This window comes from Seriola lalandi, unplaced genomic scaffold, assembly GCF_002814215.2.
Source record: "Seriola lalandi dorsalis isolate HSWRI2012SDOR001 ecotype SW California unplaced genomic scaffold, Sedor1 jcf7180002054563, whole genome shotgun sequence".
Taxonomy (NCBI): Eukaryota; Metazoa; Chordata; class Actinopteri; order Carangiformes; family Carangidae; genus Seriola; species Seriola lalandi.
In genome coordinates this window covers 1,283,819-1,299,609 of record NW_019525116.1, presented here as the reverse complement: position 1 = coordinate 1,299,609, position 15,791 = coordinate 1,283,819, and the positions used below count along the sequence as shown (strand labels likewise).

The 15,791-nt window shown below is 42.0% G+C and overlaps 1 protein-coding gene across 14 annotated transcripts in view; it reads left to right on the top strand.

Annotated features, from left to right (window-relative positions):
• The window catches only part of nfixb (nuclear factor I/Xb), a 138,996-nt gene extending 124,522 nt beyond the window's left edge, over positions 1-14,474 (top strand). For all 14 annotated transcript variants that reach the window (XM_023416415.2, XM_023416423.2, XM_023416416.2 and 11 more), the window contains 3 exons: positions 4,257-4,432; positions 8,177-8,268; positions 11,431-14,474. In XM_023416415.2, the coding sequence (XP_023272183.1) occupies positions 4,257-4,432; positions 8,177-8,248 (248 nt within the window). In that variant the 3' untranslated portion in view covers positions 8,249-8,268; positions 11,431-14,474. The remainder of the gene's footprint in view (positions 1-4,256; positions 4,433-8,176; positions 8,269-11,430) is intronic.
• Positions 14,475-15,791: the final 1,317 nt, after the last annotated feature.

The following is a 15,791-nucleotide window of genomic DNA, read 5'->3' as shown; positions in this document are numbered from 1 at the left end:
TTTGGGGGGGGGGGGTCCTCACAAGATTAAAGAACAAACAAACAATAAAAATCAAAAGAGTAGATGGCGACATATCCTGACTTTTAGTCCTTAGTATTTTTGAAGCTCTAGAAAGACCTACATTTCCCACGATGCAATTTTTCATTAGACCCTCCCCACCCACCGAAAGTTAAAAAGCCTAAAGTTCATACAGGTTTTCTGGCAAAAGTTTCAAGCCCAGACCAAGATGACCCTGATGACATCACTGTGACATCATTGCGGTAATGTTTTCGGAGCGCGTCCTGAGTAGTCCTCCCCATGACGAGTGAGACAAACGTCATGTGTGAAATTGGTTCAGTGCCCCTTTAAAGTGGGTCCTGGGGCCCTGAGCTGAATCTGATAACGCGCTGACACGGTGCATATTCCTGAATTAATTTGTGTTTAATCTAGAGCCACGTGCAGTGTTATTGCAGAAGAGGAATACTGTACACATTTCATTCGGGGGGTTAACAGTACCCCAACAGCTCATTTTTGCTCTTTTGTTCTGTATCTTTCCACTTGTTTTTTACTTCTTTTTGACTTGCTTTCTTTACAATGAGAGAACTCCAGTTTGACCCCTTTGTGGTGAACACGTCTGTATTCATACTGACGAGGCAATAAATTAGACTCTGTGAGTCTTGAGTTGCTGTGTGCTGAGCAGCTGATCCTCCACAAGGCTGAAACAGGCAGCTCATGATAACGTCGGATATCAAACACAACCAAAGGGGCTCCGACAATAAATCACCACCCTCTTAATTTTATCACCACAACACAGATCAAGACGTCCTCCTCTTTTTGGAAAGTGCACATGTGTGAATTCATCCAGTGAAGGAGTTCACTGGAGATAATTACCCATGTGCTTTAGTTCTGTATCTAGGCGACATCAAAGACTTTTTAAGCCACCGAGCAGATGTGAAGCAATGAGGTTGACCGCCGTGTCATTAAACCCTCCTTCGTGGTTGTTGACAAGACCCTATGCCTCTTTAGATGTAGCTACAGCAAATCAAATCTGCACACACACATGCACGTATACATATTCACACTAACATGCACACACATACACTGTATCCCGTCCTTATTGTGGCCAGCAGTTGTGATTCATACAGTTGTGATTTGTTTCTTTTTACACAAACCGTAACAGCGCGCGTGCTGGAGCTGCTCCCACGCTGGCGTGAAAGTGCTTACCACATCATCAGCGTTGTTGTTGTTCTGTGTGGAAGACAAGATCCATGGGGATTTAGGGTTTGGAGAAGTGGGATCATGAGGCGTGCTGGCACTACAGCCGCTCACAGTGGTGGTGGTGGTGGTGGTGCAGGGAGGTGGTTTTGGTGAATTTGTCCCTCCAGCCACATTCAGCCGTCCTCTACAGCAGCGATTCCCAACCAGGGGTGTTAGGGCCCCAAGGAGTGCTTGTGCAGATGCCAGGGGGAATTATTATTATTATTATTATTATTATTATTATTATTATAGACTAGACAAGCTCAGCTAATTTGAAAAAACACATAAAAATGTTTTTTTTCTTTAAAACACACTCATACAAAAAAAGTTTGAACACTTTTACACAATACATTATATAAACACTAAAGGTTTTGGATACATGGATGTAATAGACAGCTTAAAGTTTTGAACAAACAGTTCAAATAATTAAATAAATGTGATATATATAAATGGTAAATAAAAAAAGAACGGATAAACAGTTGAAATGATTAGTTTCTGTTAATGGATGAATGTTATAAAAGATAATGGTAGTGGATGAATGGTTGAAATAGCTAAAGTAATGGAAAAGTAGTTGGAAAAGTTAAATGGTGATAAAGCTAAAAGTAAGACTTTACTAATGGTAATGGATAAATGTTTGAAATAACTCAAAGGTGATAATACAAACGAACACTGAGGCTCAGTCCTAATGCCCCCACTAAGACCTGAGTCCTGATCCCTCACAGACTGATTTGATTGAGTCTTCAGGGGCTCAGAATAGTGTGAAGAGGAATGGGACAGCACTTTGTGACATATTATGTAAAACGTGTTGCGTACAATTGTGGGTTTGGGACTTTTGATTTTACATTTTTTTATTCCCTTCCTTCGCTCCCTGTTTGTAAACAAAATAATAACGTTGGATCAGATCTGATGAAAGCAGATTTGGAATTTATCATCATGTCATCGTAGGACAGATAACTACACACAGCTCTGGCTCTGAATCACCACTGAGCTCTGTGTTTGTACTGTCACTCACTGTCTTTCTTCTTGTCATACTAACGTGAGGGTTCGTTCCTTTCATGCTCGTTTGTTAACCGTTCCTCTATCTTTTTTTTTGTTTTGTTTTATTTTATGGCTGTTGTTTACCGTTTTTTGTATTTTACGGTTCCGGGCGACCATTGGTAACCGTGGTAACCCTGTGTTTTAATGTCACAGCGCTATGGACTTTGGGTAATTCACTCTGCAGAAATGGGGCCTTACAGAAAGGCCTCACAATGTCTGTGAGAGCTCCTGATGTCCTCCATGGTTTGACAGTGGGACAGTCCTAAGCCTTCACAGACTTACTGGGAACACGCCTCAAAATCTGTGCGTCTGTGAGTGGGGGGGGCGCCTGATAGTTCAATAGTATAAAAAATGGTTTACAACCATTTTTATAACCAATAGTGTTGAATAACATCCAGTTTATAATCAATTGAAATGAAGACATCTGGAACACGAGGGGGGGTATCAATGACGGGGTTCTTAAGTTCATCTGACAGAGCTGTGGGGGGTGTAAGGATTCCCCTGATCCTGTCTCCCCACCACCCAATCCCATCGTCAACCCGCCCCCATACCCTTTGGCCTTCACCCAGTCTCTAATGGGATTAGCAGGGGGGGGGGCTATAGGAGCAGGGAGACAGCTCCACTGGGGAGCAGGCAGCCTGGCATGGGAGCAAGGTGTTGCTGCGCTCAGAGGCGCAGGCCTCTGTCTGGGGGGTAATGCAGCGGGGTTGGCACTCTCATGAAGTACACTCACACACACAATGTATAAGATGCGAGCACTAAAGAGTGTTGGCAGCCCAACATGGGCAGCTGGGGGGCCTGGATGGGGATGGGGTGGGTGTCAAACTGGCACAGCTAAAAGGAGAACAGGCCTCTAATACAAATCAAGGAGATTTAGTAATGGATATAGGTCTGACAGAGAAGGCTTTGTGTTTGGTGATTGGGCGCAACCAACTGCTCCGTACTCACACCTCACACATGCAGTCTAGACCATAAGTATTTGGACAGTTACACGTTTTTTTTTGTCCTTCAGGTTCTGTGCTTCTATATTAGGGACATATCTCCCACACAGTATTGATGTAAACCTACACAAATTAAAGTTGAGACTTGGCACTGTAATGTAGTATCTATTACTTTATTTCAAATTGCTGGAGCAGAGAGCCTGAGGAACAAAAAACTGTGTAATCATTCAAATACTTAACGTCTGGTATTCTCTCCAAACCTGTCGCACACACACACACACACACACACACAGACACACACACACAGACAGACACAGACACAGACACACATATACACACACATGTATATCTGCGGATATGAGGCTCCGGAGCCCATTAAGAGAGAAGCATCAACTTAGACATACGATGTGCATGTACAGATTAGTTCTGTCATAGAAACAAAAATGTGTCGGATAAAAAACAGCTTTACCACCCGAATGCCAAACTGTGTCAACGGCAATGAATCACACCCTCAAGACAGCACACAGGCATTAAGACCAGCTAATTTAAGACACTACTCAATGATCACTTTGTGCTTTTTTCTCTTTGCAAGCTCTTTGGATCTGATTTCAAAATGTAGCATCAGTATCTATTGTATTTGTGCACTTTCAGATCGTTTCAAGTCTGAATGGTGCTGACTCAAACAATTAGGTAGTCTCTGCGTGTGAACGCACATATGAATGCAACGTGTGTGAAAGCTGTATAGACTTCCTGCAGTGATCATAAAACATTATGAGCAATGCACATAATAGCCTTTAACTTGAAATCAGCTTTTCTTGGAAAAACAACATTCCTTTTGCGTCCGACATTTTAAAACCAGATTTGAACTTTTATCGCTTCCAGTTCTGATGTGATACTTTTGCTGTCATTCATTAATGACTTCATCCATCTCTCCCATCTGTAAGAATGAGTAGGAATTTTCAATGTCTTTCAATGACTTCCTCTCGCTCTTCGCGTCTTTCTCTTCGTGTGTTCCTCTAATACAAGCGTCTCTGTTCGCAGGGAGTCCCCGTGCTTCAGCCTCGGCCCTGCACTTCCCGTCTCCCTCCATCATCCAGCAGTCTAGCCCCTACTTCACCCACCCAACCATCCGCTACCACCACCACCCTGGACAGGACCCCCTGAAGGAATTTGTGCAGTTTGTCTGTGCTGATGGCTCGGGGCAGGCCGCTGGACAGGTAAGCCTCGCCACCGGGGAGGAGGAACATTATTACCTTTAAAATCTCCCATTTAAATAGAAACTAACCTGCACTTAGATTTCAATAGTAGGGTTTTTTCTTGGAGTGACAGTGTATGGAGCTTATACAAGTGTGTTGCAGTTATGAAATATAGTAACAGACCACTGACAGTAGAAAAATTAAAAGTATGTTAGTAGAAAAAGGTGTGTACAGAGGCTAAGAAAGGCCATAATAATTTGTTTGTTTAACTTTATGCATATTCTTTATGCGTAACCATTACTGAGTGCTTTGTTTAAATTTGAATACCACTGAATTTATAGCACTGAGACATTTTACTTTGAAAAATCTGATTTTATGTGGCTGTGAATTCTCCTCTTTGATTTTTTCAAGTGGTGAAATCGAAAAATTTAAAAAAAAAATTGCACGTTCTTAAATTCTAGTGTCCAAGGTTTCCAGTCACTAATATGAACTGTACTTTCTAATATCATGTGACTGACTGGACCTGATACGACAGCGAGGTCTGATGTTCAAGTCTGAATTAAATTAAATGTAATAAATCTAATTTAAAGCGACTTGACTTTTGACTTGACTAGAATTTTTTTGATCAGAATTTAAGCAAACTGAATTGAGTTTTTTAAATCTATGGACACATGTAGAATGTGTGAACTTAAAAATAACTTAATGTTAATAACTTAAATAAGTTGTTTTTCTCTAAATTTAAGAGTATTCAGTAGACGTTATTTTTAACTATTTAATTGCTTGTAAAAATTTAAATATCAAAATCTGAAATCATACTGATCACGTGTTTGCATTGCTCTACAGTGCAATATTACTATAATTATATGAATGCCATTAGTTCAAAAGACAGCGTCTGCCAAAAGCTTATTGTACTGTGTATGTCCACCTACAATTATAGAGAAATTCACCCCACAGCATTACAAGTGCAACACGAGCAAACACACTAGACATTGGTTTTGCAGCAGGTCTACAAATCTGTGTATTGTCTTGTCTGTCATTTTGCCGTTTGCTGTTTCAGCCCCTGACGTTCCCCCCTCCTCCCCCTTTTTATTTTTTATTTTGCTCCACCCAACCCCTCAGAAGTTACAACCATCAGCACGAGAGTGAATCAGTCACAGCACACTTCAGTCAAGCATACCCGTCCTGTGTTGTGTCATCGTGTTTCTGTCTCTTCATCTCTAGCTGTTACGATTTTAGTTTGGACTTTTGGTTGTTTGGTGCTGGTATCGTTGGTGGTGTTGTGCTTGTGTAGACAAGTATTTTCCCATTGGTTTTGATTTCTTGCCATCTTCTGGACGAACCCAGTCAATAATTTGCTCACTTCCCTCCTCCACACCTCCTCCACTCACCACGGACCACTCTTGTGGAACCTCTCACCTCCAGCTCCAGCTCCCACTCCTATCAATCCCTGTGGTGATTATTATTTTTCACACCTCCATAAAAGATGCCGTCCACATACATCATTCCTTTGGTTGTTTTTTCCCACCACCTCCTCTCCCTCCTTCCACCATTGCCTCCCCCCCTTCCGTCATGGATATTTTTTTGGACTCGGCCTCCCGAGCTACGTCCTCTTTTTTCATTCCGTGTCTGCGGATTGTCGCATGTCGCCCTCCTGACCCTATTTGTGTTGTCTGCAGCCAAACGGGAGCGGCCAGAGCAAAATGCCAGGCTCCTTCTTGCTGCCTCCACCTCCCCCAGTGGCCCGCCCAGTGCCCCTCCCTATGCCCGACTCTAAACCCAACAGCACGCCCCCTGACGGCGGACTCTCCTCGCCCGCATCTCCGTGTAAGTGACCCCGCAGAGACCGTTCTCAAAACCAAACCAGCAGCAAAAAAAAAAAAAAAAAAAAAAACTGAAAATCCCAACCCTCTCCAGAGAAAAGCCCCCTGCCATTGTTCTTCCTCCAACTTTGTGCCATCATTGTTCCTGTGTATCCAACATCTCACCTCCCTTAACCACTTGGAGGGCTATGGAAGCCAGCGCAGAATATACTGTGGAGCTCTGTAGAGTAGATCAAGGCCACCAGAGGTTTGGTGGGAAATATCTGTCATAAAGGACTTCTGTGGTGTTCATCAGGGTTCTGTATTAAGCCCCCGTCAGTTTCAGTGGCTCATTCTGCTTTGTCGGGAATGGAAGGTGCATCACCACCCCAGTTCTTCTCCCTCTAGATCCTCCTTTCTTCTCCCGCTGGACTCATCAGCAAATCTTGTGGAAAAACTCAAGAAGGCTTTGATTATTAATTGATTCTTACTCGTGAAGGGCACAAATTTAGGGCAGTTAATTTACATGGACTCCAAAACACTCCAGTACAAATTGGGACATTGGTGGAATAATTAGTTTTTGGTTGAGCTGATCTTCTTGGTGGGATTTTTTTTGTTTTGTTCAATGTTTGTTAAGGAGAATAGGGTGTGTATTTAAGGTGAAGGAGTGATGTCAGTCCACCCGTGGGACTTTCTCACAATACGTTTGTCTTCCTCACCTGTGATAGGAGGGGCACTGGATGGAGCACTTTTTTTTGTTTGTTTTTAGCTTTCCTTCAAGTGTAGTGTTTTCGTTTTACCCCCCAGTCAGCGTCTCAAAGTCTTCTATGTCTTATGTATGTTACTCCAATTCTTAGAAACACATGGATGTATACGGTATATGTCCATACACATAAATCTCTCTCTGTCTCTCTCTCTCCTCTTCTTGTCCTTTCTCCCTTTCCTCCGCACAAACAGACTCACACATGCATAAGTCTGCACACTGCATCCTGAATCCCTCAGTGAGATTCAAATTATGGAGTCCGTAGGGTGCCTCAAACTGCCCTAAATTTGTCAGAGACTTTGATGCAAGTGGGTTTTAAATGTCCCTGACTGATACTCAATGTCAGGATTCGGGTGTGCTCAATCACTTCCAACTGAGTATATCAGCGGGACTTAATCATTCAGGGAGATCTAAGTTTGCTTACCAGATTTTGGCAAACTTAGCTGTGGAGTTTTGATGACCTGAATACAATTTTACTTTCATCTAAAATGAATGCATTTACTTTATTTATTTACGTTTTAACTACAGTAGGTTTACTGTATCTCGTTAAATTTTAAAGCAATTTTGCGGAATACACTCGTTCACTTCCTTGCCAAGAGTTTGACGAGAAGATTGATACCACTCTCACGTCTGTGCGGTAAATATGAAGCTACAGCTAGCAAACGTTAGCTTAGCTTTGCATATATATTGGAAACAGGGGGGAAATAGCTAGCCTAAATCTGTCCAAAGGTAACAAAAACTGCCTACCAGCACCTCTAATGCTCAGTAACTAAAACATTACATAGTTTAATTTGTACAAAAACAAAAAATGTGCAAAAATAACATGTTGTGGTTTTATGGGGAAGTTATGTGCCAGATTGTTTCTTGACCAGGCCCACTCACTTCCCAGTGTTGTCATTTCTACACTTGGGTTTTTATAGTGAGATCATGTTAATCCATGAGTTTTAGAGGTGCTGTTAGGTGGATATTGTTACTGTTGGAAAGAACTAGCCTAGCTTTGTACTAAGCTAGCAGGTTGCTAGCACTAGCTTCATATTGAGATAAACACAAGAGTGGTATCAGTCCTCTTATCCTACTCTTGGCAAGAAAGTGAATAAGTGTATTATCACAATGTCTCTTTCCTGTAAGATTGTACAGGAAGTTGCAGTGGTGATTGTCTCTCTGTGGACTGATGTCTATTTTGTTGTTCCTCTGTTTCCGTAGCATACTCCACGCCAGGCGCCACAGCTCCCAACAGGTTTGTCGGCATCGGATCACGGGACAACAACTTTCTGAACATCCCGCAGCAGACACAGGTAGGAGTTTGGGGATATACTGACAGTACAGTACTGACAAACTCGTCTGTTTTGACTACGATTACCAGTCAAAACTCAGGAAACTTATTAACTGTGTGGATGTACGCCAAAATATTTCTTATTCCCTCACTCTCCCTGAAACCTGCTGTTGGGTTTCCTCCACCTCTCTCACACCATCCCACAGCGCACCGTCAGTGTGTGCATTTGTACATCTGTATTTTACTGTACGTGTGTGGTTTACCATATGTGCTCAACTGTTTATTTGGCACATATGGAGCCTACCCTTCAGACACCAGGACTTCTCCCTCGCTGCCTTCTTCGCGCCCTCTCCTTGCTACCTTTCCTTCCACTCTTTTTGCCAACCCACCCCACACCTCCCACTTCACTTTCTGACTCTTTTAGCTATATCCTACTCTGCTCTCTCCTCTCCCCCTTATTCATTTACTCTGCCTCGGCCTTTTACTGTTTCTCTCTTTCACCTTATTCGTTCCTTCCCTTCACTGCTCTGTGCTTCGTTCATATGCCTCCTCCATTACCACCAGTACTTTTCTCATTAGTGTCCAACCACACCCGCCTGGAGCCAGCTCAGCTCTGCTCCTCGACACATGGAAACCATCTGAAAGTGCTCTGCTGATCCCCTCCCTTGTTTCTCTGCCCTCCGTTCTCTCACTTTTCCTCCCTTTCCATTTCCCCCATTCCTGATCTTTTCTGCCCCTGCGCTCATTATACTCCACTCTTTATTCCCCTTCCCCTTCTTCATTTCAGTTTTTATCTTCAGTTTTTATCTGCCATCCCCACGGTCCGTTTTTCTTCTTCTTCATCTTCTACTAATGTTACTTTACTCTATATAACCTACCAACTCTGAGTTGTTTCTTTTGTTCACCCTGGTATTTTTTTCCACACTGAATGTTCAAGAGTATGTGGACACCCAGACATTACATCCATAAATGATTGTTGAACACATCAAGCCAAACCTATGGGCATTAAACTGCTGTTACGACAGCTTCCACTCCTCTGGGAAGGTTTTCCACCAGATTTCTGAACCTGGCAGCAGGGATTTGCTCCCATTCAGCCACATGAGCATTATATTGAGGTTGGGCACTGATTTAGAGCGATAAAACCTGGCTTGCAGTCAGTCTTCCCCTGTAACCCAGTGGTGCTGAATGGTGTTGAGGTTAGGGCAAGCCACTCAGATTCTTCCACACCAAACTGGGTTGATCATTTCTTTATGGACCCTGGGTTTTTGCACAGGGGCATTGTCATGTTGAAACAGGAAATGATCTTCTCCAACAGTTGCCACAAAGTTACAGACACTAAAATGTTATTGTATGCTGTAGCATACAATAAGAAAGATTGCAAGAGACAAAAGATTTCCCTCCATTGAAACAAACCATAAAAACAGCCCAAAACCAAAAGTAAATCAAAGCATATGGACAGGGTATATACATACTTTTGGCCATGTAGCGTGTCTTGATGTTTTTTTATTAAAAAGCTAATTGAAGCTCGAAACTCAGTGGGACATAGTATCTGAAGTATGGTTTTACTTTTCCAAACAAGCGACATTAATTGTTTAGATGTGCTTGTCAAAGTACGACATTAAAAGATTAATAATGATCCACTGAAAAAAAAAAAAAAGATAAATTGCTAAACAAAGAGCATGTCAGAAGTGAGTATGTGGTGACTATAGGATAGGCTGGAGAACATCTCACACTGACAATAGTGGGCTCCATGTGCCCCCCAGTGGCGAAAGTGAGGCACTGCAACCAGAGGATCAGGGAAACAAGATACCAACAGTACAGAGAAAGAAGAAATGGAGGGAACAGAGCGTCAGAGTTTCGGCCCTTATAGAAGTCACGTCCCGGCCGTCTGGTTACCCCCGGCAACCAGACATGATGTCATAGCCAGTTGATCTTGAATTTGAGAAGGGGTTGCTCAAGAGGGGGCAAGGGTGGGGGGTGGGGGGGCGCAGGAAAGAAAAGAGGGTGGTCACTGTCTGCTGCCAAGGATTTAGTGGGAGTGTTCACGGGAGATAGATGGATTGTGTGTATCTGTGTGTGTGTGTGTGTTTGTAAGAGCATACACAGAAGGAGAGAGAGTAACTAAGAGGGGAGAAGTTACAATGCCCTAGGCCTGCTGGGACAGTGCCCAGGGGAGTAGGGTAGCTGAGAAGGGCAAGAGGCAGAAGGGGGGTATTCATGCGACCTGTTAGAGTCAAACAAAACAAAAGGCTGCTTCCCTGGAGGCTCAGCGTAGTTTCCAAGGCCTGACTTCTAGAATGTTGGCGCACCAGCCCGCAGTGCCAGATCCTGCGGGCCAAGCGGGGCAGCCAACAACAGCGACGGTGACCCACTCCTGCTCCCTGCTCATGCTGAGTGGGAGAAACCCAACGTGAAGATGGCACAAGTGACGGGGAGCGTCAAGACTGCCCATTCCCCTGCTGCTGCTTGGCCATTAGTAGCCATTCAGTGCTTGGCTAAATTCAAGACATATTGTAGTTCACTCCAGAAATGGGCAGGATTGATGGTTATGGCCCAGATGACTCTTCTGTCGCTCATTGTATGCAGGCCTACAGTCATGGTCAAATTTATTAGGTACATAAATCAGAATATCTCCAGAAATAAACTAAATACTATTATATCCAGGAGCCTTGACCACTGTAAGAGAAGCCTGTTATATCTCTTACAGCTTTACAAAGGCAACTGGCGACTTGGTTCAGGTTCTTAAAGACATTTCAAGGCTTCTTCAGTTCATCTTCAGTTCTGAAGGAACCTTTTCAGATCAGAGGTAGAACGTCCTCTAGAACCTCAAGCAAGTCAAGTTGCCATCGTAAAGCTCTCAGAGATACCATGACCTGGATGAACCTAGAATCTTTACTTGAGAGTTGTAGTTAACGTCTCTATACTATGACTATTTATCAAAGAGCCTGATATTCTCCAACATGATTGGTCATCTTTTGTATTGATGATTCACCCAAGAGAGTTTCACATCCGTTCAAGCTTTGCTCCAACTGCCGGTCACATTGTCTTTAAAATCACCAAATTGCAGTTGGCTGTTTAGTTATATCCAAAGGTGTTTTTGTTATCTTGCCCGCCAAATCTTTCTGGTTTTGACATTAACATGATCTCATCCCTCACACCCCCCTTCCCTCTCTTTCTTTTTCAGTCTTGGTTCCTCTGACAAGATCTGTGTACAAACCAGCAACTAGAATTCTTTCTTTACAATCGGAAATAGAAAAACAGAGAAACAACCCACAGGATAACAATTGTCCTCCAACCAACCCACCGACCGACCCTGACAGTATGTCTCACCTGATACAAAATATAACCAAGCAACACAGGAAATTGCAGCAGCATGACACTTTTAGAGGAACTCTGGACTAATTTACCCAGTCAGAGGGAGGACCCGTTTTAAGCAAAGATGGATAGATGGAAAGATGAATGGATGGACAAGAGGATGCCAGGATAGAGAAGGAGTAAGAGGACAAACAGCACCAAGCAGGCATCTCTCCTGAAAAAACCACCGAACCAGCACAACACAGCAGCAACGCAGGAGGAACCTGAGGATGAAAAAGTGGTCAGCTTCTCCTACTTCGTGAGGACGCATTGTTTAATGAATGGCAAAGAAAATCAACTGTCCAACAGAATCAGATTTTCCAGATGAAATGTTTAACCTACAAAGCCACACCCAACCATGAATCCACTACCTGCTCAAAGCAAAGACACAATTAGGTCTCCAATGAAAGCTGCAGTCCATGCTCCTGTTATGTCTGTCATCACCCAAAACAAAATCAAATTGACCAACGTTTTTCTCTCTCTCTGAATGACCATTGACTCTATAAAGCCCCCTTTGTACCTTACTACTAACTAGAGAGAGACCATGCCAAAACATTTCTTGATTAAGGGTTGCACTACAAGCTGAATCAATTAACACTAATCTTAACGATGTGCACTATTTACCTACAAGGCATGGGGAGGTAAACCAGACTTGCCTATCAAGAGTTTTAAAGAGGAAAAATCAAGGTACAAGAAGCCTTCACGTGTCCTCAACCCCCATTGTTCAGTTCGACAAATCATTGGCCTCCACTCCCATTCTCACATTTCCCCCCCACACAACACACACTCACTACAATCTGTGCCATGACCACAGCATGTATGTACAATTGAATACACACACACACACACAGTTGCCCAGTCTCACCTTTTAGATTGTAGTATTTATAGGTGGTGGTGTTGTGTTATGATATTTTCATTTTATACGCACATACAGTAAAGCCCAGTGAACTCTACCTATTTGATTAGACATCTAAACCAACACACACACTGAAAAATCAGTGTGTACATCATTGCTGACAGTTTTCATGACTATAGACAGCAGCTATTGATTCCCCTTTTTGCCCTCTTGTAATGTAGATGAATGATTTTGTTCTCTTGTGTGTTCTCTTATTTGAATTTATTCCTTTTGGATTTGTACTATTTTATAATTGTTTTATATTTGAATGACAGCACCTTATAGAGAAACACAGTAAGAAGTGGGATGTTTAAGCGGCATAGACAGGGTGGTTAGCTAACCCGGATCAAATAGTAGTTGCAAAAAACTTAAAGTAAAGGTTGGATACTTTGAGAATTACACTTTTTCGCTTTGCTACCGAAAGTTATGTGAGAAGATTGATGCTACTTGTGTGTCTGTATGGTAAATGTGAAGCTACAGCTAGCGAGCTTAGCATAAAGACTCGAAACTGGGGGAAACCAGCTAGCCTTGCTCTGTCCAAAAGTAACAAAAATCCAAAAACCAGCACCTCTTGTTTGTTTAATCCGTACAAAAACCTGAAGTTTAAAAACAACAACCTGTTACACACTAAATTGTTTTTTTTACACTTTGGGTTTTATACAGATTAAGACACACCACAGCACCTTGTTACCATTGGACAGAGCCAGGGAAGCTGTTTCACGCCTGTTTTTAGTCATAATGCTAAGCTAAGCTACCCGGCAACTGGCTATAGCTTCATATTTACCGTACAGGCACAGGAGTGGTATCAAACTTCTCATCTACCTCTCAGCAAGAAAGCAAATGTGTGTATTTTCCAAAATGTCAAACTTTTCCTTTAACATGGTTTGTTTGTTCTCAGTGCCAGATAAACCCATTTGCCACATACTGTGCTGCAGGACCACACAACGCAGAGTTTTGACAATCACAGGAAGCCTATTTTCTGGGAACCTACCTGCTGAACTATACAGGTCAAGAAAAAGCTTCTACTATTTAACCCAGGTACAGCTGCTGACTGGTGATGGTCATACGTGAGTGATAGAAAACCAGAATCGAGGAGGGAAGGTTGCTGAAGATGGGACCCAGAATATAAGAGAGAGTAGCTCTTCTTTCTGTCTCCCTAAAGTTTACCCTGTTGTTTACACTCCCAGACGGGCCGCTGCTCCAAGAGCAGAGGGAGCCACACTGCGGAGCAAAATGAATATGTGACATATCTGGCTGTTTTTCAGAGAGGGTTTTCAGTAGGAGGATCACACATGTGCCCAATTTTTTTTAGGTGCACAGGGTCAGGTAAAAGGACATAGGTTGCTATGGTAATCCCCCCAAAACACACACACACAAACACACATGCACCAGCACTCCCCTGAGGTATTGTGAAATCGATGAGCCCCTAATGATCAAAACTGCACTAAAACAATCATGCCAGCCAACCTTGTGAGTTTGTTTTTTGTGAGAATTACAGTAGATCGACCACCACTTAGTATTCCAAATCAGTGGATGTATTACTGGGATAGAAACACACCTGTAGAGCACAGATCGCCACTTCTTGAATACACAGACTTAAAAAGTCCACTCACTATTAACGCAAACACATCCCCAGTGCCCGACTGAATTCAAAGGGAAGTCTTAAATATAGACAATCTGAGGAGGCCTTTATGCTTTTAATCATTTTGTATCATTAGCCCACTTTCAGACTGATTCAGTTATTTCCTGTTAAAAGTTGAATTCAAATCATCCATCCAACCTCACAAAATAACTGGACTGCCTGGCCATGTTCTTCACTGCAGGGAAACACAACATAGTTGGCCAACGACTGGCAACCATCTCATCAGCTTCGTAGAGAGAACTAGCTCCGCTGAGTAAGACGTTAATGATGGCTAAGGTGATTTCTTTTCTAATCTATGGAAGTGCCTCTGTATTCCCATTATGCAATTTGTCAAACATGAATTCAGGTTCTTTTTCTCACATATAAGCTATAGTGAATGGTGAAAAATTTATGTCAGGAGAGGAGAAAAAAAAAACGGTGACAGCTCACTAGATAATCGCAAGCATCTTTATATATAATACACATATATATTTATAGATATATACATTTTTTTTATTTGCAAGATAAGCTCTGTGGCAGTCTAGTTATTTTTTGAAGCATGGCGTACATCGCACAGTCATAGGATGCATCTCAAAAACTGCTGATTTGAGCTAAAGTACCAGTCTCTAAACCCATACTCGCATTAAATGACAGAAAAAGGAAATCCATGGCAAATCACAACAATAGATACATAGACAGTGATGAAAATGTAGTTGAGGATTTAAAAAAAAAAAAAAGAACAGATTAGGTTTTGTTGTTTTCTTTCTTGTTTTGATGGGAAGTATTGTTCTTGAAACTAAATGATGTATGTCGATTGAGCCATGTGCAATGCCTTGGTAGAGGAATTGTGTTTGTTTGTTAGCAATTGTTTGAGGGTGTCACGAGAAAAGAGGGAAAACCCTCTAGGTTTTTTTTTTCTTTTGTTTTTTGTTTTTCAAGTCCATGTGCTCTAGGACTCTAAATATGAGGGCGTTGAGAAAAAAATCCCAGTCTTTGTAAGTAAGTTTGAGGAAACTGTTTTTAATTTTCCTTTTGTTTTGTTTTTTTGTTTTTTTTTCCTTTTTTTAAAGAAAAATTTCATTTCTAATGATTTGTTTTCACAATGTGGGAGGGCTGAAGGAACAATTTTGCAACTCATAAAATATATATCACTATGAAAACTGGTGCTTTCGTAAAGAATAAAGTACATTCAATCTCTATTATACATAAATAATAATAAACGAAAAATTAAGTGTTATCATAAAAGCAAATTTTAGGAAAACATGCATTATTCTATTTCTCTTTTTGTATTTACTGAGGGGGGAGGGGTTCATTGTACGAAAAGGTTGTTGTGACAAAAGGCATTTTTCCCCCCCAACCTTTACAACACAGCAGAGGAACAGTGGCAGGGTAAAAAAAGAAACATCTCTTTCCAGACTGTTCCATCTTGTATCCAACACAAGTGAACCTAATGTGGGACAAAGACAAGATCTTCCCCAATTTTGGGAGATGCACAAATATGGATTCCCGTTTCCAAGAAAAACAAAACAACAACAAAAATCATGAGTGATGATGTCTGGTGAAAATTTATTTTTATTTTTTATTTGGTGTCAATGTCCGGTTGGTTTGGCGAGAGGGAATTGGCGACCTCAGAGGGATGCTGTCAGTTCAATAAGAATGTGAGCCCCACCCCCCA